Genomic DNA, 26,052 nt, shown 5'->3' with positions numbered 1-26,052 from the left:
ATTTTGAACATTTTTATCTACTTTTCGTCAATGTTCCCATCTTCTCTTATTTATTATCCCTCCCTTTGCAGATATAAGCTGCCTCGTATACATTTCTACTTAATGATTTATGATCAACCCTCCTAATTTTCCACTTCTGAATTTCATGCTCTTCAATTAAGTGTTCTGAAAGTACGGTTCTTGGTGTTCCTTCTTTTATATCTTTGTCATGTTCCCCCCATCTAATTTTCATGCTCCAGCCGGTTTGACCTATATATTCTTTATTACAGGAACATGTAATACTGTAAACTCCTTTTTCATCTTGTTTTATTTTTCCTTTCTTTTACATCCTTTTTATATTGTGTGAAATATTTCTCAATGGATCGTGGTGCCCTCATCCTGCATTTTACGCCGTATTCTTTGGCTACTCTTTCTATCTTTTCTGAAATTCCTTTAAAATACGGAATACCGATGTATTTGTGTTTCTTATTCTCAGAGTTGGTTTCGTTATCCTGCGTCTTTCCTCCCTTGTTATCATTCATTCTTTCCCAATCTTTTTTGCATATTTTATATACTTTCCTATGTATCTTATTCAAGTTTTCCTCTTTATATCCATTATTTTTCCAATTCTATAAATCCATTCTTCTTCTTTTCCTCTCTCCTTCTTTTGACTGCATAGTTGTATTCCCCGGATAAAAAAGTTATGTTTTGTTCTTTTGGAGTGTTCAGACTTGCTATGGCTGTATAAATTTCCGGCAAGGGTTTTACGAAAAACCCAGGTTCTAATTTTTGTTCCGGTTTTGATCATTTTAAGATCTCAAAAGCCCATTTCATCCTTTACCATTTCTTCCTTTGTGAATTTAATTCGGGCATCTTGTTTCCCCAGTTCGTTAAATAGTTTCAGAAGATCAGCCTTTCCCCCTATTACTAAAACATCATCGACGTATCTCCCGAAATATTTAATACTTCCTACCATTTGATCTAGGGCAGTTTTTTCTATGAAGTGCATGAATACCCCTGATGCGATACCCGAAATAGGGTTATCCATGGCTAATCCCTCTTTCTGGATGTATACTTCTTCGTTGAAACTGAAATAGTTAAATCTTGTACATAAGTCAAACCACTGTATATATTCCCAGGCTACAACTATGTTCACTCCTTTTTCTCTAAGCCATCTGAATAAACAGTCTTCAGCTTTGTCTTTTGGGACACTGGGATAGACGTGGTAAATCTCTATCCCAGCGCCCCTAGATGCACCGCACCGCACAACTTCAGACATTCCATAAGAGGCATCCTCAGTTTAGTGAACAGCATCTATCGAGCCACTCCTGAAAAAGTAGTTTTCAACATGTTCCCAAGTATAATTGTTTTAGTGTTTTCATGGATACCCTCATCAGGATTTTAACGTAATGGTAGGAATAAGGCACTATTACGCGTTCAGCAGCATTAACTCATTATTTTAACCTTTTTACCTGTTTTTTACCATACCTCATGGTCCACGCCTTGTCTGACACAGCCAATGTCATAATTAAATTGGCATAGTATGTCTACCTGATGAAGGGATTAATTATATCCCGATATGTAGTTTCACGTAAATTACATACTCACCAACGTAAGTACTTTTAAGTACTTTATAAAATCTTTTTTTTATTTATTGTACTGATAATTTATACTACGTGAGTAAGTCGCACCTGCATCAACATGAATCAAGAATGTGTGCCTGAGCACACCACCTATGCCTTCATGGCAAGGTGCAATATACAGGAGATAGATTAATAGATACAAAACTGGTGACCATATTGGAAGTGATGTGATCAGCACCAACTCCAGCCATCTTTAACTCCAGGTACCGATTACTGTAATGCTGATTGTCACAGATCCACTTTGCGAGACATTTTTGAAAAACTTGAATGAATGCCATGTGATTGATTTGGTTTATTTTATTTTGCTTTTCTGCCACTTTGGCTAATTGTGAAGATGAGAATGAGTGATAAGATCAAAACGATGAAGGGACACTCACAAAGAACACCCATGTCCAGGCTGGGATTCGAACCCAGGAACTCTGACATCATAGTATGCTGTGCTAACCACTCTGCCACAGAGGTCAGCAGTCTCTCATACGAGTAGGGAGCATCATTACCTACTGAATCATCACAGCATGCCAGAATAAAACTTATTAATCTTTTTAGACATATGTTACAGTACACACACACACAGATGTACATGCATGCAAAAAGATGTCCCTGCACTTACCCAAGGTATTACCCATGATATTTTCAAACAGTATGATATGCAATACATTTTTCTTCAAACATACAAATGTGTGTGGCTTGAAAATGCTAAAGATTTGGAGGAAGGACATAACGAATGCTTCTCACCAAATTCTCGCTAACTGATGCAGTATTTTCAGCAAATTTCCCCCCAACTCTTAACAATACAATCATGGAATTTGCAGAATGTTGGTGAAATGTGTTCAAGTGTTTTAGTACAAACACTGATCCACCAGTGCCTGCATATATCAGGCTCTTAAGTATCACTTCAGTTCAGATTCTGAATAACCTACGAGATATCCAAAATGACAAGTGACACTGTTCCAGAGAACAACTATTATCTAAAATATGCACAGAGCATACTTGAAATAAATGTTACAGGAAGTTCTAATGGAGGGTTCTCATTCATTTCAGTTAATCATAACTTTGAAAAAGCAAATTCCTAGACTTTCTTCAGGTAATTTTAAAATAACATTTCCAAACATTCTGTGGTGCATTAACATTCCAAGTGTTTTAAATTGCACTGCTCTTCAACAGAATAAGGTTTAAATCACCACTGTGTGAAATACATGATACATGAAGAAATATAAAACATTTCTATCTAGAATATCTCCCATCAAGAAGCTGCTTTGATTCCTGCATCCTGACAAGTACCCAAAAGCATGGATTTTCTGACTTTTGTAGGTTTCAGGGAGATTCTTTGGTGACAAAACAGTGTGCAGTCAATAAATGTACTCATCTATCTCAGTTTGGTTCTCCAGGATTGTTACTCATTTTGAAACGCACATCCAGACCTGAAGACTGTTTTAAGTTATAAAAACTGTTGTCGAATATTCTTAAGGTGGAAATATGAAAACCTTGTTTCCAAATACAAGTGATGCAATTTATGAAAGCATTTCTTTTTCATTGTATTTGTTGTTTTTTTTATTTCTCTCCGTATGTTTGAAGAAAACAAAATTGTAATTGCCATGACAGTACAACTTAGCTTCCAGACTGAAGTAGCAAGCATAAAGTAACAAGTAGGAAGTGATAAGACACACTTAAAACTTGGAAATTAACCTTTAAAAATAAATACAACCTTTCATACCAGAATGATGCAAGCTGCACACATCACTTGAATTGTGTAGCCTCAGTCTGTTGGTTGCACATAAAAGTTAAAAAAGTAAAGTGTTTCCCTGTGCTTAGCACCATGCCATGAAGGCGTATAGGGGGTGTGGGGGTAACGCCCCACACTTTCTTGATCCGGGTTGGTTGCACATACATGGTGAATCCTTTTTTACAGTTGGGAGGGGACCACGTCACTGTACCTTTGGTGTGAAACTCCCATGTTACATTATCACATGTCACGTGTAGCTTGTTACTTCAGTCTGAAATCTCCCTTAGACAAACAAACAAAAAAAAGTGAGTATGTTATGTAGTAACTCACAAGTGAGTTCTGCACTTCCGGTGGAATGAATAACATCATCTACTGTATCTACAAGGATTAGAACACTGATTAGAAAATAAAACATGCATCTACATGTTAGTACTACTTGAAAGAACTTACTATGCATCACAGTTGCACACGAGCATGTTTCTGTTAACCCATAACCTTGAACTACTTTAATACAGAGACAAAGCTGGACAAATTCATGTGTATCAGGTGAAAGTGGTGCACCTCCAGACAATATGAGTCGTGGCCTACCACCCAACAGTTGTTTCACTTTGCCAAATATAATCCTAGAATTAAGGGAAAATAAACAATGTAATGGAATAAATATCATCACAAAATTGTAACATCTTGAACAAACTGTAGCACACTTACCCACACGAACTTACATGTTATATGTACCCTTTACAAATATGGATGCTGAATATTTATGTTTAGTCAATTTAGTCAATTTGGAAAACTTTTAAGTATTTCATAACAAAAAGATTAAAATTACCGTAAATACTACTACAGATTTCTTCATTATATAACTCTAATACTGCTTAACTTTAACTCAGTACAGGAAATATTCATACAGATATCAACTGATCTGTTGATTACAGGCAAAAATTAAGTATTTAGACACTAATCAAAACTTAATTCATCACTTGTTTGAAACTACTTACAAATCAGAGTACTTAAGAGATTACCAACTTTAGGTAGTGCACGTTACTCTTTTATCCTCTCATCTAATACCAAAGAATCTAATGGTTCCAATACACAAAACAGTAATTTTGCTTACCACATTACACATATGTGAAAAACTAGCCTTTTAAACCTAAAACCTTTTAGCAATAATTTTTTTGGAAAAAGTATTTGTATAAAAAAATAATAAACAAGTGAATTGATAAAGTTATGTAATACTGAAGTGTACTGTTCTCTTACTATTATTAGAATAATTAAATCAAGAAATCTTTGATGGGTGTAGTTAATCATTCTTAGAAAAAAGACTGGAGTCATTAGTATGGTCTACAAACTTAACAAATTATTGGCACCCAGTTCTTATTGTTCAGTAAGGAAGGACTTCCAGTTTTCTGAACTAAGACTAGTTACTAGATTACAAAAATGTGTGTGCACACTTTGAGAGGAACTAGTAGGCCAATTTAAGATATGTAATATAATTATCAAGCTTATGTTTCCATAAACATAGTCAAATATTCATCCTTTGCCTGCATGTTCTATAAACACAGTCAAATATTAATCCTATGCCTGCATGTTGTCACACTATTTGGATGAACAACTGTATTCAGCAGCAACACACAAATGTCACATCCATTCACGGAGGCTGATACTACTGTGCAGACTCTACTAAAGTGAGAATCATAGAACTTAAGACCTTCTGTAAACAAAAGCTTTGTACCCTAACAGTGTTGCAAACTTATGAAAATAACCCACAGAGCCTACAATGTGCAAAAACATTCCATTTGTCATGACCTGTTGGAAGTTATTGTACGTATGTAAAAAATGAATAATGTACATCTTGCCTCGTGGCAGACTTTCTGACTTGCCACCAAAGTTTCCTGGCTCCAAATTCCAGCACGGGTGTTATTTGTGAGTATCACTTCATCAATTTTATCTAATGATCACTAAATCTCATTGTCGGGATTAGCCAAAAGTGGAATAAAAGCGACACTAAATTTAAAAAAATCAAATACAAAATTTGCATCTTATCCCCTAGGAGGTAACATGGTTCATTACCAAAGGATTAATTTTTCTCATCTTTTACTAAAAAAAAAAAAACCTTGCTAGAAGAATATGTTTTAAAACCGGAGTTTCTTCATTAAATGTATTTGAAGTTTGAAAGTATTATGATTTATTATTATAGATAATAAAAGTAAGCTAATACATATGATTTGATTGACTAAATTAATAATTACACTGGGGAACAGTGAAATTGCGGCACAGTGTTTGAGAGCTAATTTAGGGCAATTTCATGCTGCTGAATAATTATATAATAATACATTTCCTGAATTGGCTCTAATTTATGAAATAAATGCAACTAAACCAAAATGGCGGCAACATAAGATATACATATAAATGAACTTCCAACAACAATTTAATATTTCTTTTTGTGATTACAATCATTATTATAAAAATAAATGTATATAGGCCTATAATCAAAATAATTAATAAAATATGTACACAATGAAGTAACAAACTATGTGAAATGTTTTCTATACGATATCCTGCTGTATTGCTTTTTAGGACAATCCCTCTGTAAGCTCCAACAGTAGTCGGCCATCACGTGGCTATCCCACCATCCCTGGTACCTTTCTTCCATTATCTTTATATCCTGGTGGAACCTTTCTCCCCCGTCTTTCACTAAAATCACCAACGTTCTCAGGGAATCTGTCAATGTGGCTATGTAGAAAATGTATCTTCACACTCATATTAGCTCCCAATTTCTCAAAATTTTTCAACATATTTCCAACTATATCGGGGTACTTTTCTGCTCTGTGATTCTCCCAAAAGTTTTTGACGACGAACACAAAGCTCAGCCAGGCCTCAGATTCGATGTAAGACATGTAAGTTGTAAAATTGGCATCATTTATAAGTGTACGAATTTGTGGTGGTCCGTCAAAGATTCCTGCCTTCAATTTTTCAATACTTAGTAATGGAAAAGTGTGGCATATATATTTGAAACAATCACCACTTGTATCTAAGGCCTTGACAAACTGTTTTATCAACCCAAGTTTAATATGCAGTGGCGGAAGGATGATTTTGTCCCTATCTATCAGCGGTTCATGAATGATATAAGCTTTTTCCACTAATATTTTCCCTTGGGGGCCAAACTTTTATCGTCCAATGCTTTTCTCTGGCACGACTATTCCACAAACATAGCAAACAGGGATACTTTGTGTACCCACTTTGATGTCCTAGTAAAAAAATCACCATCTTCAAATCCACACACACACTTATGTTCAGCATATTCAATTTTTTTCTAAAACCATTTTTATGTTTTGGTATTCTTCCTTAAGGTTTGTTGAGTGTCCGATATTTTGCCTAGCAATGCTTCATAAGTTGCCTAGCAACAATTTACAAATAAATAAATAAGTTTCTTATGGGAATTTCAGCCCATTATCAAATTTTGATATTACCGAGAGAAGCGTAGAGTAATTTTACCTCCTACATTTTCCATGGTGTGTTTATTTTTATAACTGGAGTCAATTCAACTGAACCAATCATACAATTGGCAATCACAGCTGTTTTGTGTGCTGAAACTGTTGTTAAACTTTATGCCGCACAATAAAATCTTTTATTTGTTCCCCAGTGTTATTAATGAGAGTAAAAGAATGAAAATAACTAACTTGGTTTGATTGATTTTATTTATTTTGCTTCGCCTCTTGTGCCACTTTTGGCTAATTTGCGAAGATTGGGATGAGTGGTGATATGATGAAATTGATGAATGGACATTCACAAACATCCATGCCCAGGCCAGGATTCGAACCCAGGACCCCTGACATCATAGTACGTGCTAATCACTCCACCATGGGGGCAGGCTAACTAATTTACAATTCAAATATCACCTATCCTTGAATCATCTTCATCGTCTCTGTAACTAATGACAAATGTGCATGTCACAACGTGGTCGATCTACACCTCAATGTCGCACAATCCATTATCCTCCAGTGTACTTCATCTCTAAAGTTACTTAAGCACACTCGTATGTCCGTTTCATCCCGTTCAAAAATGCTGGATTATGCAGCAAAAACACCAAGGGAAACTAAAACTGCAACTTACACAAGCAGGATTATAGATCAGATTGGCTCCTCTGCATCCCCCTCCCCTGAAGGGTGGAGGAAGTGATGAAAATGAGGCATGCCTTGCACTGCAATTTGCTGTATTTATGGCCAGAGGGTGCTGGATGTGGGTGGCTTTAATTGATTGGTTCATTCAATTTCTTTAACTTATCTTTTCTGCCACTTTTGGCCAATTGGGAAGATGGTGATAAGATGAGATGGATGAATGGACAATCACACTCGCACAAGGACAGAACACAACACGAGCCCCACGGAGGACTATACTGGCCATGAGTCCAGATGCCAGAGACTCGCTAGTCTGAAAAATGCAGTCCAGGGTATACTATGTGGAAGGCAGGTTGACATTTGGGTGTCTTAATTAAATAAATCATACCTGTTTAAGATAGGTGTATCAAACCCTCTTCTCACCCATTTTTGCTTATATGTAAATGCAAATTCAAACAATGCTCTTCCAAACTGGCCTCCTTTGGATACTTTCTCATTGATTCCTTTGTATATGCGGTCCAATATAAGCTGCAAATAAAAATATTATCGCATTCAACACTTAGAAGGTAAAAAGTTAGAAATTTTCTTTTTGCACAAGATTTCAAATTTCAGAAACAAACAAAACACAGTGTTTAAATTAGGGCTGAGCTGATATCCGTACTGATGAAGATAAACAATTCCCATCAATAACTATGCTTGAATTTTGAAAAGCTTAAAGTTATTCAAAATATTGATTAATATTTTTGGGTGAGTATTTCTCCCCAATTAAAGTTTTGCTTTAAAATATTAAACAATTAAATTAGAATATAAAAATGGATTATGTAATCACAAAATACAGTTTCTACATATCGATACAAAATCAATGAAAACTCCAAATTCTGCATAATTTCAGGGCAGCTGTCATAACTCTTAAACAATAAAGGACATCTGTGAAGAGTTACATATGAGATAAAACCATCTTGTAACTTTCTCCTTCATTTAGGGGCCAAATGAAATTGCATATTATGTACTTCTGATATTTCATATCACCTTACTGGAAAGACATTAATGACTGTTTATATTTCTTTATAATTGTTTAACATGCACATGATTTTAATTCCTTCTGAAATAGTAGTGTTAAAAGTGTTAAAAGAAATATGTCACAAAATGTGTTCTCTTTAGAACAACATAAATGTCAGAATGTGTATATTGTCCCACTCCGTTATTAAGATTCATATAAAAATAACACTTGCAATTTGGAGCTTTTGTGATGGATAGATACCAAAGTTTATGAGAACTCAAATTATCTCCCTCAAAGTGCTTGATGACAGTTAATCACGTCATGAAATATCACATAATAAATTGCTAGTGTGTGTGTCAAGGTACCACATGTTGAAACTGAAAAAAGTGTAATTTAAAAATCTTGTCACTCCACTAGAGGTACTATACCATTGACGGAGCTCCAATTTTTTAACATATGACCAGACACAAACAATTTTGCCCAGCCACTCCAGCTGAGTAAACATTGGTAATTATTAGTTGCATCCAGAAAGTAAGTTTCCCATGCCCACAGGTGGCAGGCCATGTGTATTGAAACTGGTTTTGCGAATGCGTGAAAGGCACATGACCTGGCTAGTGAATGTCCTAGAAGATGTCTCCCGAAAAGTCCTCAGTAGCATCGCGGAAGCGATGAAACATGACAGCTCTTATTCCATCTCCTGCCACGTGCGAGGTTCATTCGGTGATCTAAATTCACCATCAGCTGTGCCAGGTGTATGGGCCAGACGTCATGAGCAAGCAGATGGTGCGTCATTGGTGCAGGATCTGGATCATTACAGGGGATGAAACGTGGGTTGCATACAGCACACCAGAAAGCAAGCAGTAGTCCATGGATTGGCGTCACAGTGGATCTCCATGCAGGATGAAGTTCAAACAGACTGTGTCGGCATGAAAAGTAATGTGCAAGGTGTTCTGGGACAGACAAGGCATTCTGCTCATTGAGTTTCTGCCCAGAGGTGAGACTGAACGCTAACTGTAACTGTGAAACACCGGGGACATTGCGACGAGCCATTCAAAATAAGCGACGCGGTAAGCTCAGTGCTGGGGTGATCTTGCTGCAGGACAATGGGAAGCTGCATATGACTAGGTGCACTGCAGCCCTTCTGGACAGGTTCGGTTGGGAGGTGTTCGATCGTCCATCGTACAGCCCGGATCTCACTCCCAGTGATTACCACCAGTTCTTGCACCTGAAAAAGTTCCTGTCCAGTCAACATTTTCCCAGCGACGAAGAGGTTCAGATGGCTGTCACACAGTGACTTGGCGGCCAGGGGGCGGACTTCTACGTCACAGGTATACCGAAGTTGGTCCCACGCTGACAAGTGTCTGAATACCAGGGGAAATTATGTTGACAAGTAACTGGACTGTGACTATAAATCATTGAATGAAATAAAGTTTCGTTTTTGTGCAAGACCCCAGGGAAACTTACTTTCTGGATACGTGTAATAAATCCATCAACCAGCTTACCAACCTTGATCTTCATACAACTTCACTGAAACTATACAAGAAAAATTACTGTTTTCTTTCATTCCAAGAAGTTCCCTTCATTAGTGTTACCCTGCAATGTTCAAATGATGGCATAAGAATGAAACTTACTGGAACAGAAGTCATGCATGTTGGCCGCAGGACCGATGCATCACCCTTGGTGCCTGGTTTAATTTTACTAGCAGTGTCTATCATTGTAAGTGGTGATGAGTATCCAATGGGAACTCCAACCAGAACGCACACGGACTCTGGAACAAAAACCAATATTAAGTCAGAAATATTTAAAATCCTAGACTTCAAAGCAGGACACTAGCCATGTTGAATCAAGTTCTGTACTTTTTACACACAATTGTCCCATCACTGCCTTCAAAAGCTTAGAATATAAATGCTTCTTATTCCACTACAGTTAAATTAAGTGATCGAAAAGAGACTAAATAGGTACGATTTACAACCCAACTAAGAAAGTCATTTCTTGAACCTGAATTGTACTGAATTGTACGAGATATAATGGTTTGTTGCATATTCCCCTCAAAAACCAGGGTGTGCATTATACACATGTAAATACAGTAAGTACTTAACCCCAAAAAAAGAAAAAAAAATAACTAACCTGTTAGTAGTTCATAGACATGGGCTAGTGGCAAATAACCAAGGAAGATATCATCCGGATAGACAGAGACTGCATCTGAAAATGCTTTCAGACATGCTAGCATGTTCTTGTGGGATAAAAGAACACCTTTAGGAACACCAGTTGAACCACTTGTATACATAATTATCGCTGTATCTTCAGGTGTAGGTGGAACTCCAACTAAAAAAAAAAATGCAGTGTGTGTTTAGAAAAACATGTGAATACACTTTTCATAAATATGTGTACTCCCTACGGGCTTCTCACTCATTCTACCTAAAATAATTCCATGACTTTCCAGGGTTGCAGGTATTTTTCAAATATGCTGGGTGTTTCAAAAAAATTGATATCATTTCATAATCTAACAACGTTACCAATTCTCATGCAAATTATCCGAAAATTTAACAGTCAAAAGTCAATGTGTAATGTGATATGAAGACAACTTTGATACATGTGTTGTATTTAGTGATGAGGCCACATTCCACACGAATGGCATAGTCAACAAGCATAATGTTTGCATTTGGGGCAAAGAAAATCCCCATGCCACACTCTAGCAACTGAGAGACTCGCCAAAAGTGGCTGTCTTCTGTGCCATCTCCAAGAATCTCATTGCAAACAAACATGAACACATCATTTTGCAACAGGAAGCTCACTGTGCAGGAGACTGCCAGGGTGATGGATCAGGCATGCTAGTGATAAAAGATAATGTGCTTTTGAAATGGCCGGCACACTCAACAGGACCTGACCCCTTCTAATATTTCTCTGGGGCTATGTGAAGGGCCTCTTCTATGTTCCCTCCCTTTGTACAAGCCTAGAGAACTCCAGCAGAGAATCACCGCCACACTGGAGACTGTACCACAGACATGCTGCAGAATGTTTGACAGGCACTGGACTACCGACTTGACGTGTCCTGTGCATAATAAACACTTGTGAACAATCATTTGTCACATCCACATACCTTTGAATTTATTAAAAATTTGTATGCATAAATCTTATTGAGTTGAGGATTACACCTGTGTAGTTTTCTTTATCTTGACTATGTAGTTACTCAGTTATTTACATCTGTAATTATATCAAATTTTTTGAAACACACTGTATTTCTCTACTATTCTGTAATGATTTTACTAACTTCAACTTGTTTCAGTGTATTTTTAGAGTGGAGGTACTAAAGCACTGGGTTCTGTTGTAGTAAAATAAAGTTTACAAACTTGAGAAAAACATTGTAATCAGAGTGTCTCGGGTGTCAGGTTCAATACCTGGTGCAGGCACAGTGATTCAGGTCAGACTTTACCTTCAGGTCCAATCCTGATAAGCCTTCTATGCATAAAATGGATTTAAAACGGAACTCTACAAACTAGAAAAAATCATAATTAATCTGTCCATGTAACATTATCTGACTTTTCCAAGTGTTTTATCTTTTTGTGAAAATCCAAGCTTCTTGGGCATATAAGTTGACTACCTTGACTGTTCCAGCTTTTTCCAGACCAGCGGAAACCTCCACAGAAATAGGGGAAGGGGTGTGCTAATTGATACACCTATTTGTAGTAAACACACAATAAAAATTTTAATACCAAAACAGATTACTAGTTCAGTCACAGATAACTTGTTGCCGAGTAAGTCTCCACTTTATGCTCAGATAGGCTAATTGGGACTGGACATACAGTTTAAAGATACATCTTCAGTCACAGTAGATGACACAGATTTATCTGTACTCTATCGATATTGGCCAATATAGATAAATTATAAACTGAAAGTAACATCTGTGACAAATATGTAACATCCATAACACCTATATTGTCATTTAAATAAAACTAAGGACACTATAGGGGATCTGCTTACTAGCTAACTGATAAAATCAAAAACTCCTCTAACAAAATCAGTACCTAAAATATTTATATTGCTTTTGATAAACTATTACTTAAGCCTTTAACATTTACACATACACCATGAACACATCAGATTAGTGGAACTCAAATTATGCAGTGAATCTTTTGAAAATGAGGCTGCAAACTTTTGTGGTGAAAATATATTATTTTGCTCCACAAAATTACTAAATTTCACGATGCTATTGAAACTGATCTGCGCAACTCGTGATGGAACCAAATGTAAACAAGACAAATACAATGGTTATTGGAAGGGAAACAGGAAATTGAGTTGCAAACAAAAGTCAGTGACAATGACAAATCTTTAAATGACGTTCTCAGTAGACGTTCTTTCAACAAAGAATTGAAGAAGAAACTAATGAAGCGTAACACTGCACAGTGTGGAAATCTTGATGCTATGAAGAAATGAGGAAGAGCAAAAGAAACTGTAGCTATGGAAAAGAATGGAGCAGGTGTAATGGGACACAGAAAGTAAGAAATGAAGCAGAGTTGAGAAAAGTTGAAATGAGAGCAATGCTGGGAAGTGATCAAGGAAAGAAAAATACATTTGCTGAGACGGAACTGCCTGGAAAGAATGGTAGAGGGTGAAAGGGTCCAGGAAAGAATATATTAGCTGATAATGATATTCTTAAAAGCATCCTGCACAGACATTAAGTGTCTGTGCAGGATGTGTGATCAGATCATAAAAGCCTAGAAGTTGCAGTGAAAAAACCAGTCCATTGGACAGAGCAGAGAACAACAAATGAATGAGTACATACTATCACTCAAAACTAATTGGATTCGCGAAACGTTGATCCAGTTTGTAACACGTACATATCAACAGGTGAAAATACAAATTACTCCCATGAATTTGTAAACGTTTGCAGGAAAATATTTTAAACATCTTGCTCAAAAATTGCTACCACGGCATTTTTTCGCCTTCTAAGAGAACATTTTGCGTCACTGAACAAAATGGTGCCATTCTGATGGAGTTCGAATGCAAACTTCCCATCACACGGGAGCCGAATCATTGGTATTTTTTGCACGAGAAATAATTGTTTCCGCATTAGAAAATTGTCATGAACAGATGTTAGTGATTCCTGGTCACTGCATATAACATGTATAATATATCAGCAGGCTTAAATGCAAATTACGCCCATAGATTTTTCAGTTTGCATGAAAACATAACGAAAATTCTTTAAAAATTGCTTTCTGCTGTATAACTGTTTACTATCAGGGTTACTACGTTCTTTTATAATCTTGTGCATGTGTGTTATGTTAGGCAGTCATGTTGGATTACTTTAGCAATAATAACTAAGAAAAAACAACATAAAAGTGAAATGGTATTTTGTCATGATTGTTCCACCTTCTATTCGAACGTTTTGAATCACAGAACAAAACTGTGCCATTTTGGCAGTGTTTGATGAAGTTGAATCTGCCAGTCTTAAATTTTCAGTATTAAGAACACGAATTCACGTGCTTCCATGGAAATAACTGCTTGTGTACTAGTTAAGCATCTCAGAATATGTATACATAACATGAAAACAGAATTTTTATACCAATTTATTTTTATCCTGCTGAAAATAACATTCCACACTTCTATCAAATAAGCTATGTTTCAGAATTGGTTCAAAAATTTATCAGGGACTACATCAGAATCAGTAAATTTTCTGCTTCGTCACATCACTAGTAAAAATAATAATACATTCACAATCTCAGCCATTTGAAGTGGTGATATGGCAGAAATACCCAAGTATCTGCATTGATAAGCACACACATCAGTACAAAATAAAAATTTTCGAAAAAAAAATACAACTGATATTAAAAGTCACCGGCTTATAGACTTACCTACGTCACACGTTGAGCCATCCTTGATTACTTGCTGAAATGGAATGATTGATACACCCGTCTTGAAGCCTGATGTGCTTGTTTTCTGCAGCTGATCTTCCATGTAAATTAGGATTTTTACTTTTGGAGTTTTCTCTAAAATTGCTTTGAACTTTGGAAGCAATTCATGACTTGTGACGACAACTTCAACTTCAGTTTCATTTATTCCATGGGCAATTGCCTCTTCTCCTAATGTAGCATATATTGTCACAACTGCAAGAAAAGGAATCATGCTGAAAAACATTTGTAAGCAACATGGAGAAACCAGGTATTCCTTTCTAGTGTATAGACTGTAAAACAGGTAGAAAAGACAGTAGAATTTGAATTTGATTTTAAAATTTTGGGTGCATCAGCACTTAGGCTATTTTGCACCAGTCACACAGGGTCCAGCCCCTTACCGTTACAAACAACAACTCTAACGTTGCATAACTAAAATCTTAGAATGACTTCCGTTAACGGCTGTAAATGAGCACTCAACATACATAAGGACAAAAAACAGGACAACACAGAATTATACTGGCCATAGGGACAGTCGCCAGAGTTTCTCCACGAGGCTACAGGACAAATGGAAAAAGATCCCACGAGAAAAAGCCTGCACCGAAGAGTAAATCCTGTAATAACAGTGAAGGGAGGTCAGACATCTTATTAGTTACCTGGCTGGTATCTTTGGAATGAACAACTAGGTGTCCGGTGACTTTTAGCTATATAGTGTCTATTGTGGGAAAATGTAAAATCGGGGTTCCACTGTATCTGCAATGTTGAAACATGGACTACCCCCTTCTTAATTCAAATTGTGTTCCTTAAACGTACAATTTTCTCTGTGAACTATAGCGAAAACACATACTGAAAATGGTACGCACATGTGGAATAAAATACAAATACTAATAAAGAAACTGGAAGCCAATGTTTCCAATATCCGTGTATCAATGTACACTGATTTAGTAACAGAAAATATGATACTAAATTTATGAGTTCTAGCACACCACAGAAACCACTTGTTATCCATAGAATTCCTTTCAGCAGAACATTCCAACTCTAGAGCTATTTTCATACTTGTTTTCACAGAATTCATTTAATTGTACCTCATACGTTAACTGCTGTGGCGTAAAACTAACAAAACTTTGTATCTGATTAAATAATATTAATTAAGACTAATAAAACTAATTTTTAGCTTGACAGTAATTTGATCACAATTTAAACTTCATACATAGTTTAATTGCAAATGTCCTGAAGATTAACATACCTGGTATGTTCTGTTTAAAACAACCATGTGCTGCTATCATCCATTCTGCTCTTGTTTCTGCAAATATGACAATGTTATCAGTACGTGATTTGATTCCTAATTTTCGAAGACCTCTGCCAAAACTTGCTGCCATTGCATTAATTTCTCTGTAGGTTTTCCATGTGTAGTCTCCCATGACATACTGAAAACAAATATACAAAGATATACACGTTGTTACAGTATTTTCCTATTTCATTACAACAAGCATAATGATGATGATTTCACAGTTGTTATGGGCACTGATGGGAGACTATTTCGTACATTCTCTTAAAAAATAGGAAGTTAGATTTCTTGAGATTTCACCATTTCAAAAACTGAAAAATACAATTTTGCAATTCTTGACTTAATATATAGTAGCCAAGTTTTAAAAACCTGAAAAATTAGAAAATTTGACTTTCTTTTCAATTTTTGGCTAAATCGCTTCTAAAATTGATTTTTTGTTGTACTTATGAAGCAGTATTGTGGCTCTTCAAATAAAAAAAACTGCTAGTCTTGATCTCTTTCCATTCCTTTATAGCATAGCTTTGAAGACAAGAATGCTTTATACTGTTTTCCACAATAACACACACTTCCGACTTTTTTACAGGCCTATAACTGTTATTGTACAGGAAAAATATTTCAAGTCTGTACACTCTATTGGGGCATTCCACGAAAAGTGGTCTTACTTCATGTAAATAAGAAAATGAATTATTAATATGAAAATTATTATTGTTTTTAATTCCATTAAGGTGTAGGTGTTTGTGAATGCATATAATTTGCACATTTCACCAATAAAAGTTACTAGCCTAGTATCTGCAGCCAATATGCTTCACACACAAATAAAGTCAAAATTTGCTGCACTTTTAAAGCATCACACATGTAACAGACGTTTGTTAATGCTATTCATGCATTCAGTCTATGCCAACATACTAAAGTTTTTTTCATTTGTTAGCAGATGCCACAAAGTACTTCATAATTCTATGAAATCAGTTCATTACGAGTATTTAAATCCAATCTCATGCCTAGAACCTTAACTTTTATGTGTAAAATGTCACACACTTAACGCTGGAATGTTCCTATTAGTTGTTTTTTTTTTCAGTGAAATCTCCAATGGTTATGACAAACATCTGCCACCTCACCTGTCTGATTTGAAATGCAATGCATCAACAGCACAATAATTTGAAATAAAATCTGATTAAAATCATAAATCTAGTGGATCGATAATATGCAAATTATACTTTAAAAACACATATGCATACACACCTTCTTAAATACTCGTCCATCTCGTTGTACATCATCCTCCTCTGACAAGACTTGTCTAGTGCCCAGGCAATTTGCATTACCATGGTTTGCTACAGCATGCAGCAATACCTTTTCCATGGTGTCAATTTTATTTCGAACAAGTTTGATGTGGATTTCCTTTGGTTGGTCAAGACTCCGGTAAATAACAAAATCTTTACCCTTTGCAATAGGTTGTGCCTGAAAGATAATGTGTGCAGAGCAGTTTAAACAACAGTTTAGAAATGCACATTCTTTTTTATACAGAAAAAATTGGATAACATTAATTCATGCTACTTCCACAAAAATGGGCAAGTACAAGTTCAGTATGACTGATGATCTTTCTACAATGTATGAAGAAAGCATTTCCAAGTTCCAAAATGAGGATGAATTTGTGTGTGAATTTTTATAGTGAAAAGTGACTGAAAAGTTATGCTTGTAATTAAACACAGAGTTTAATTCAGCACAGCTAAATATCTGGTGGTACTAAATCACTAGTCCATTATCAAAGTAACAATCAGCAAATGACCACTCAATATAACACATATAAAGGACATTTTAAAAAATAATTCTGAAAGAAAGTTGCCATAAACAGTCATTACACTTCTTTACTATGTGCAATTACATGTGTAGTGAATTCACACGATAAAGAAGAGGTGTTTGGTGCACAATGAATCAGTGATGAGATTGGCATGCAGGAATTAGAAGATGGGCCATCAAACATAACTATGATCAATGTGAAAAACTACATAATACTATTCGCATTCCATTAACTTCCATCTCAAATATACATGTAGCATGCACATGAATTCCAGTACAGCACGCAAAATACTTCTTTTTCTTGATTCTTTTTTATAATTATTTTCTACCATCTCAAAAGTATGAACTAGGAGTCCTCTCAGTCACAGTCAATTCATTTTCGAGAAGGAAACCCATCTTGTGGTGATTTGACAAAACATCTGTGAATTTTGCCCAACACCCCAGGCCAAGGAAGCAGGACATGAAAATGGGACTAGGTGACCTTGAACCATCCACTGAAATGTAGTTGCACTACACCAGCACTATCTACTTAAGTTTTGCCAGCTAAACATCTACATGCAGTAGATACGTGCATTCCATGTAATGCCATTACCAGCTTTGAAGTTGATCAGAGAAGAATTTTAACTATCATTAACAATTTTAGAGTAGACACACAGAACTATGATTTTTGACAGAAGAATAGCATATGATGTATGAAGGTGATCGACTGAAGAAGAGCTTTTCAAAACACTGAAAGCAAAGGACATGAGTTAACAAAGGCAGAGAGAAGCCACCTTTCACCTTCAAATAGCCACTAATTAAAGATCGTTTTGAAGGAAGACGGATCTTGCAGATTATTTACTTTCTTCTCAAAGGAAGTCACCGCACAGCACTGATATACATATATATGTGTGTGTGTGTGTGTGTGTGTGTGTGTGTGTGTAGTAAAATCCAAATCCAGTAATAATACTTTTCTTCTTTTGGTGGCACCAATATCTTAATCACAAAAAGAACAACACAAAATGAAAATGTAAAGTCGTTGTCTTCCAAGATTTAAGAAAAATTCCACTAACAAATCTCGGAATTTTAACCAGAAAAAGTACGATACATATGATGATGGTGTACTGCCGTATCGTGATGAGAAAGTGAAAAATTTGTATATATGAAGATCATGCTTTATATGAACATTTTCTGTTACTTTTCAGCTCATGGAGATGTGTTATAGTGAATTAATTATTTTTTTATGTGGTACTATTTATATACTCATGATGTCATTGCCAACTCCATTAATTATTATGTATTGTAAATTTGACTGTTGCTGACTTATAATATCATTGCTTTTGTAGTTCATGTTTGGAAGAATAGGAAAAACAATTTGCCTGTGGCTACATTATATTTCAGTTTATATTACATAGGGTTGTGTTGATCTGATGCCAACAGGAGGCAGCACTGCTCCTGCATCAGAGACTTGGTGTGACACAAACTCTGCAGTTGATGATGCTGTTGAGTATCATGCACAAGTGTGATTGCAGTATTGATGGTAATATGTCCTTGTTAGATTAGAAGTGCTAGGTTTAATTCTGTTAGAATTTCCATGTGTTTCTTTGACTTTTTATGTGTGCTTATATATGGATATGAAGTGCTTGAGGATGTGATGAACTGGACGAACACCGTCACATTCAGCATGTCGCTGAAAAATGCCCTATAGGTCTGTATGTGACTGTGTAGTACATAATTTGTATGCCCCTTGATACACTCCATTCCTGCAGCCACATACATAAAAATATACATCCTTAACCCCTTAAGTGTTAAATTCTCTGAACAAGTTGCTACTGGAACTTCTTTTTTTTTCTGTAAATCTGTTGAACAAAATTAACTGAAATAAAACACTTTTTCACAGAATGCTTTCACTTTCTACAAAATATGTAACTAATACATTGCATGTCGGCATGTATGTACTTCAGGTTCATGGAGAATAATCTTTCTGGTGTGGAAGTCATTCAAACAAGTGTAACTCAATGTCGACATTACACAAACTTCATTTTTGTGCCACATTTCAGTTTTCTATTATGCACGAACTACACATGAAAGTGCACAACCTTTCTTATTTCTTTTTTGGCTTTTAGTTTATTTGTCAGTATTCTTAACAGTTTTTGTTGCATTTTAAATGCATTTACTAGTAAAACTTACATATTTCGATTTCTTGACATTGTCCTTTTAGCAAATTCACTATGAATCGAAAATACGGTCAATGGAAAAGCATAATATAATTCCTAAATGAAATGTTTGGCAATGGATTTAAATACTTTGTGTGAAGACTACTTTGAGGTTCTTTTTGTGGACACTTATCGCTTTAATCTGTGGTTTTAAAGTAAAATTAGTCAAAATATTAAATGAAATTATACTCTGGCGTACACGAAGCATAACTGTATTTTCGGATTTTGGCAGACTACAGTAACGTAGAAGGCCCACTCTCAAAGGAGATGAATTGGTTGATTTGGTGTTTTAAGTCAACTTTATTCACAGTAAAGCTAATAGGGACTGGACCTACAGTTTAAAGTGTGATCCGAACCACTGTGCAATGAGCCTCCACCTGATATTAAAACGGAGACACCTTGATCACAACATGCTGTTTAAGAACATGTATTTATGATATATTGATTCTTAATGTATGTAAACATAGCTTCCGACAGCTAAACGAAAAGAAAGGTCACGCCAAAAATCCTGCCTATCACTGAAAAATCAAGAAGATGAGTAGAAACATTTCCGAGGTATGCATCACATAAATATTTACAGTGATTTAATGTCATCTATTATTACAACACTTCATACTATGTAAATAACAATAAAAAAAAAAAAAAGAATCAGGAGTGGGTGAGATTTGAACCTACGATGTTTCGGCCTAGCCGAAAAAGCAAAACGAGACGACCACTTAACCAACTACTCCAGTGATTGCTAACGTGAAAGCCTGTAAAACAAGTTGATCTAAGTTGAAATAACATTTTGCCGGAGTTCCGAACCATGTTTTGCCACAAATCAGGGAAAATACGCACTTTGTAGAATCATCCGGTATTGTGCAATTTATCTTTACTGTAATTGCCTAAAATCGAGAGAAATTTGCGTCATTGCATTGATATGTGATTTCAATTCTCTCCAGGTGGTGGAGAACGAGTTCAGTGTTTCCAATTGCACAGGACTTTGAATTTTTTCAGGGCGGTCAATTACGATGTTGCGAAGAGTACACATATTCTGGGGTATGAGAGATTTATCTTGTGCAGGCTATATTTCAGGACATAAATGATATTTGTGGTGTCCACACTTTGAAATAAACTTTATGTCACATAAAGCATAGGAATCTACCAACAAAAATCAACAATCTTTGAGGGGTGCACTTGGTCAGTTTCCACACACATATACAATCTGTCATTATATAAAATCAAGCAATGTAATTTATATCAATTTGAGCAAAAAATACACTCACCTTCATCTTCTTTGACAATCTTTTCTTCTCCCATGGCCTTTGTATTATAAAATATACTGGATAAGTTATTATGTCATACACAAAGGATAATGCCTGGATGGCCCCTAAGGCTCCCCTTATCCACATACTATCTATCTCCCTATAAAAAAAATTATATAAATCAGCCTTTACGGATGGACAAGTTTACATAAAAATTTAACTTTTCAATTATATGTAGTTATCACAATATGTTAACCAAAAAAATTAAATTAGATTTTACATAAAGTTGAAATAAATGCAATATACATGGTCATGTTCCAATATGCTATTTTACATACATTAATTCAATCATTTAAGACAATCAGATATGTGCTCGATTATGATAAAAATTTATTTTAACACTTTTCAATCAGAAAGTCAACATTGCTGCAAGCAGCTTTCTTTGCGAAGACACACTCAATTGTCTATTGTTGGATCACGTACACAGGCACTGTAGAGAACCTGAAAAAGGTGAAAACTTATTTCTTTGTGTTGACGGACTCTATGGCAGTGTGTTATAATGTGCCACACAGTCAGGGGTTCCAGGTATAAACCCTAGTTAAGGGATGCATTTCACATGTATACATGTCAAACATAATATTAAAAAATTATAAAAGTGACATATTTCATGTTAAAAATATCACAAGTTTCAGTTTCATTGTATGAACCAATGTTTCCACTAGTACATGGCTATATATATTTTTAACAAATGGCCCTACAACACTCACAAATTACAACTAATATGAGTAGACATAGTACTGTTAAAAATGTCAAATGCATGGAAGAAGGGTAACAGTAATGTAACCATATGCAATAGCTGCCTTTTTCATCATGTGATGTTGTGCAACATATTACTTTTTTTTCTACTTTCTGAGCAGGTGAGTGGCGATGGCAGTTATTTACTGTCCTCTTCTCCAACAATACCTAAATCATCAGAACACTCAACATAGTTTCACAGATATGGTCTACTTTGTGCCGTATGGTGCATTTGTCTGTTTACCCAACTTCTGAAAATCTTCAAACTTTTATAACTTTCAACAGTTTTGTTGCACAAGTCTAATTAATATATTTGTCATATTGGATCAACTATATCTATCTTTTAAAAAAAAATAGAAGCAACTTCAAGACTATGAAGCAACCTGCCCTGGGTTCACATAACTATTTTCACCAAGGTTTAAAATTTCTTCCAGCATCACCAATCGTTTGAAACAGAGATCATCCCCCACACACTAAACATTTGAAACCAGAAGAAGGGATGTCCCCTTATCCTCATCTATAGATAGACCACAAACAAAAGAGCCTTCAGTCAAAAGCCATTGCACATCATTCCTTCCATCCGTTCAACCCAGGCTATAAGGAAGAATGCTCCACTTTGCCTCTCCACATGCGAGTACGATACACGGAACACGTGGTTCTGCTTAGGTCAGGGGTATTCAACCCACAGAGCCCTTTGCTGTAGCCAGTGTACATTTGAAAAATTAAGTACTTAACAAAGTACCAGTTGGGGCTGGTAGAAGGCAGCATCTTACAGTGCTCAATACCAAAGTATAGCTTCGTGGCCCGCGAGCGTCATTGAAATTGTCAATGTGGCCAGCACGGTCTGACAAGTTGAAGATCCCTGGATTAGGTCCTTTTACCCGTGGTCTCAATACGCAACTACCATTCAAGACACTGGCACATACAGCTTTAGGAAGATATCGAATCAACAGTAAATCAATAAACAATGCCACTTCTGCTGCTGTCATTTCAGAAGGGTGATTTTCTCATGAATAGTTTCCAGGTTTGAAATGTCCTTGGCCCATCTATTGTCCACCATGTCAACATATGGTACTTTTGGTATTAAAAAAAAAAAGTTGCCCATTCGGCTCAAATATGCATTTATAACTTCACCAGTGGCTTCCAAACCTGTTAATTAAACTGTTGAAACCATACAGACTTTCACCAAGTAGAGTGGGTACCGTCGACACTTTGTACACCTGTGATACGGTGATGATTTTGTGCCATTTATGAAGATTATGTTTTACACAAACGACTTGTGTCGTTTTTAGCTTTAGATGTATTAAAGTGGAGTAATGAGAGTTTTTTGATGGGAATATTTATGACATCATTTTCATAGTTTCCATCTGCATGTGATATGAAGGAACATGTTGTTATGTTATTTGTGTTTTGTAACTTTGAGCAATGTTGGAAATATCAGAGATTGAAGGTTGGCAATTCTGGTGTTACGTCAGGCTGCGCGAGATTTACTACAGACGATGTTTCGGTTTATGTCACATGGTACTGGGATTTTGTTTACACGGTGGGTGTGTTTTTAGTGTGGTAAGTGATATTCATTGAAGATGCATATTGGGGTGTGTGGACATTTTCAGCATCATGGCGTTCTTCAGCAGGGAGCCGGATGTGTATATCCGTGAGTTGCAGGAGGATGGTTTAGTGACCGGAAAAAAGAAATGTGTCAAATGCAGTGAACAATATCGCAGGAAAGTGTGGATGAAGTTAAAAATACGGCAGCGGGCAGAGAGTGGTAGTTCAAAATACGGCAGCGGGCAGAGAGTGGTTTGGTGTAGTTCCTTTTTAAGTGTTACAAATGTAAGTTGGATTGCTTTGCTATGACCGGAACATTTTTTGAAAATATGAAACTGTCTCTTGCAACGCATTTTTTCAATTATATTTCTGTGGTCTTGCAGAGTTTCCCTTCGTCCTGTCTCCAGTATCGTGAATATAAGCAAGAATGTGGTGTGCCAGTTACTTCGCAATGTTCGAGATATTTGTTCCTGGAAGTTACTTAAGTCAGCTGACTGCTTCAAATTTGTATAGATTGATGAGAGCGTGTTCGTGAGGAGGAAATACAACAGAGGGAGGCTTGTTAGGGAAAGATGGGTTCTCTGATTGCAACACAAAAAGGGGCTTGCTTTTGTTCGTTGCCGATCGAACATCCGAAACTCTGATCCGTTGATTGAGAAGTATGTACTACCAGGAACAGAAATCTGGACAGATGAATGGGCATCTTATAAATGCCTATCCAGCCTTGGGAATGTTTCCCCTCATATTCCCAAGACTGTCAGGCATAAGACGCACTTCCGCAATCCAGTAACTGGGGTTTGTACAAACCAGGTGGGAGGTTTTTGGTCCAGCGTGAAGGGATACTTTAGGCAGAGAGGGGTTATGGGTTCGAAGTTTGTGGAGGAGCATGCAGATGAGTTTATGTGGAAACAACTGTGTGGGCCTACGAACACTGACATGTTCAAGAATATCTTGCAGCATATTCCTGAAAGATACCCTGTACATGTTTAGTGTTCGTACGGTGTGATTCGTCTGCCATTTGACACATTTTGTCCCTGCAACCACGTAGCAGAAAGTGCACTGTTTTAAGGTTAGTACTTTTTTAAAATTATATATTCTCATTCGTATTGGAAATTGTTGTGTCATGATTTTACAATACCGGTTCCCCAATTTTTTATTTTTTGCATAGTCAATAATTTAGGCCTCGCAATCACGAAACTGCAGTTAAAATCTGGCGGATGTCATGCACGCGTAGCTCCACGAACCATGCACGGTAAGGTAGGTTAGGCAAACCATTAAAATTTGGAGTCGTAGTAATGTCAGGATACACCAGGAGTGTTAGTTTTGCTGCTGTTTGGGAATTTTTTACGGGAAAAATGAGGGAGCGAATTTACAATACTGGACCTCTCCCCGATTTTCGTAATATTTTGCATACTCACTAATTGAGTCCTCCTAATCACAAATTTCAAGTTAAAATTTGGTCACGTCTAAAAATTGCAAAAGAAGTGAACTTGAGTGATCTGCGATCGGCACAATTGCTCATTATTTACCGGAAAATTTTGTAAATAATGAGCAATGATCACACACCATTCAATTTAGTTTGTTTTGCAAATTCTACACCTGACCGCCAAATTTTAACTTCAAATTCGTGATTGGGAGGCCTCAATTAGTGAGTATGCGAACTTCGAAGCACCCGTACCGATCGATGTATGTCGAAGTCTGTTTTTCATGGCTGTACCCCAAGAAATATCATGAAAATTGCTGACAAAATTTCCTGCCGATTTCGGGTTCTGCCCCTGGGGCAATAACCTGGCACCTGCAACCGCTATCGCGGCAATGGCTCCACTTCGCTACGCCTACCTGCTTGTCTCTATAGATATGTTGGTAAGGAATTTAAATATTAAAAAAAATTAAGTTTCGTAGCACGTAAACTCCAAAAATTACTTTCCGTGCTCCAGAATTTCTTTCTTCACACTTTTCTAACCTAACCTTACAGAGAATGTTCAGTGTGGCTATCCGTCAATGGTTTTCCGGTAATTGCAGCAAGGAACCTATAAAATATCTTATTTTCGTAGCACTTGAACCACAAACGTTACTCACTGGAGACGCAATTTTCGTATCTTGCAATTTAACGATTCTTGCACTGTTGCCAAACTTGCATGTAATCAAATCAGTTTGCATTCCACATCCTCTTCTTCGTGATTGTCACTTTCACTTTAGCCCTTCGTCCTCGACACATCTTCCTCCACACTGCATCTAACGATCTGTGCAAAATTCACAACTTCTTTACTGCTCTCTTCCACCATTCTTCTAACCTTAGAAGAACCACCGCGACTAAGTATTTCGTGACTATAATTAGTATTATGGAAATTACAGAAGGGTCCGGTATTGTAAATTCTAGCCAAAATGAGCAATAGTAGTCTGGAATAGGAGTTTCTTGTGCTTATGCGAACAAATATCTCAGTTATTTGTGGTTTCCTAACGTGGGATCCACTTTTATATTACGTAAAATGTTGAAATCTGTCGATTAAAAAAAAATCGACATAATTCTCGAGGGGGTACAGTGGGTCGACGGTCCCAGAGCGCGTATGGTATTAACCTGCTGGCAGAGTGGTCAGCAAGGTAACACTTTACTATACCGGAGACGGATTTCTTGAAATGTACAGGAGAAAGTACTTATGCAAATCATTTTCTGTAGCGTTGTTGATGTTCGGGAATGTAGTTTTGATCCATTTTAATGCTAAACCATGTGGTTTTCTACGAAAATCTATTTCCGACACACTATTGCTGCTCCTGCCATTTTCTTTCTGCACGAGCACAATACGCTCTCGTATTGTCCGTATATGCTAAATTGAACG

General features: G+C 36.4%; 1 protein-coding gene across 1 annotated transcript in view; it reads right to left on the bottom strand.

Annotated features, from left to right (window-relative positions):
• The window catches only part of LOC145988075 (long-chain-fatty-acid--CoA ligase 4-like), a 48,189-nt gene that overhangs the window by 5,170 nt on the left and 16,967 nt on the right, over positions 1-26,052 (bottom strand). The window contains exons 2-9 of the mRNA XM_083122911.1: positions 20,894-21,032; positions 16,879-17,094; positions 15,598-15,778; positions 14,316-14,567; positions 10,591-10,788; positions 10,095-10,231; positions 7,852-7,991; positions 3,796-3,968 (exon numbers count right to left, since the gene is read on the bottom strand). Of these exons, the coding sequence (XP_082979037.1) occupies positions 3,796-3,968; positions 7,852-7,991; positions 10,095-10,231; positions 10,591-10,788; positions 14,316-14,567; positions 15,598-15,778; positions 16,879-17,094; positions 20,894-21,032 (1,436 nt within the window). The remainder of the gene's footprint in view (positions 1-3,795; positions 3,969-7,851; positions 7,992-10,094; positions 10,232-10,590; positions 10,789-14,315; positions 14,568-15,597; positions 15,779-16,878; positions 17,095-20,893; positions 21,033-26,052) is intronic.

This window comes from Lepisma saccharinum, chromosome 5 (assembly GCF_977018435.1).
Source record: "Lepisma saccharinum chromosome 5, izLepSacc3.1, whole genome shotgun sequence".
Lineage (NCBI taxonomy): Eukaryota > Metazoa > Arthropoda > Insecta > Zygentoma > Lepismatidae > Lepisma > Lepisma saccharinum.
The sequence above is the reverse complement of the archived record's forward strand: the minus strand, read 5'-3'. Positions and strand labels throughout refer to the sequence as shown.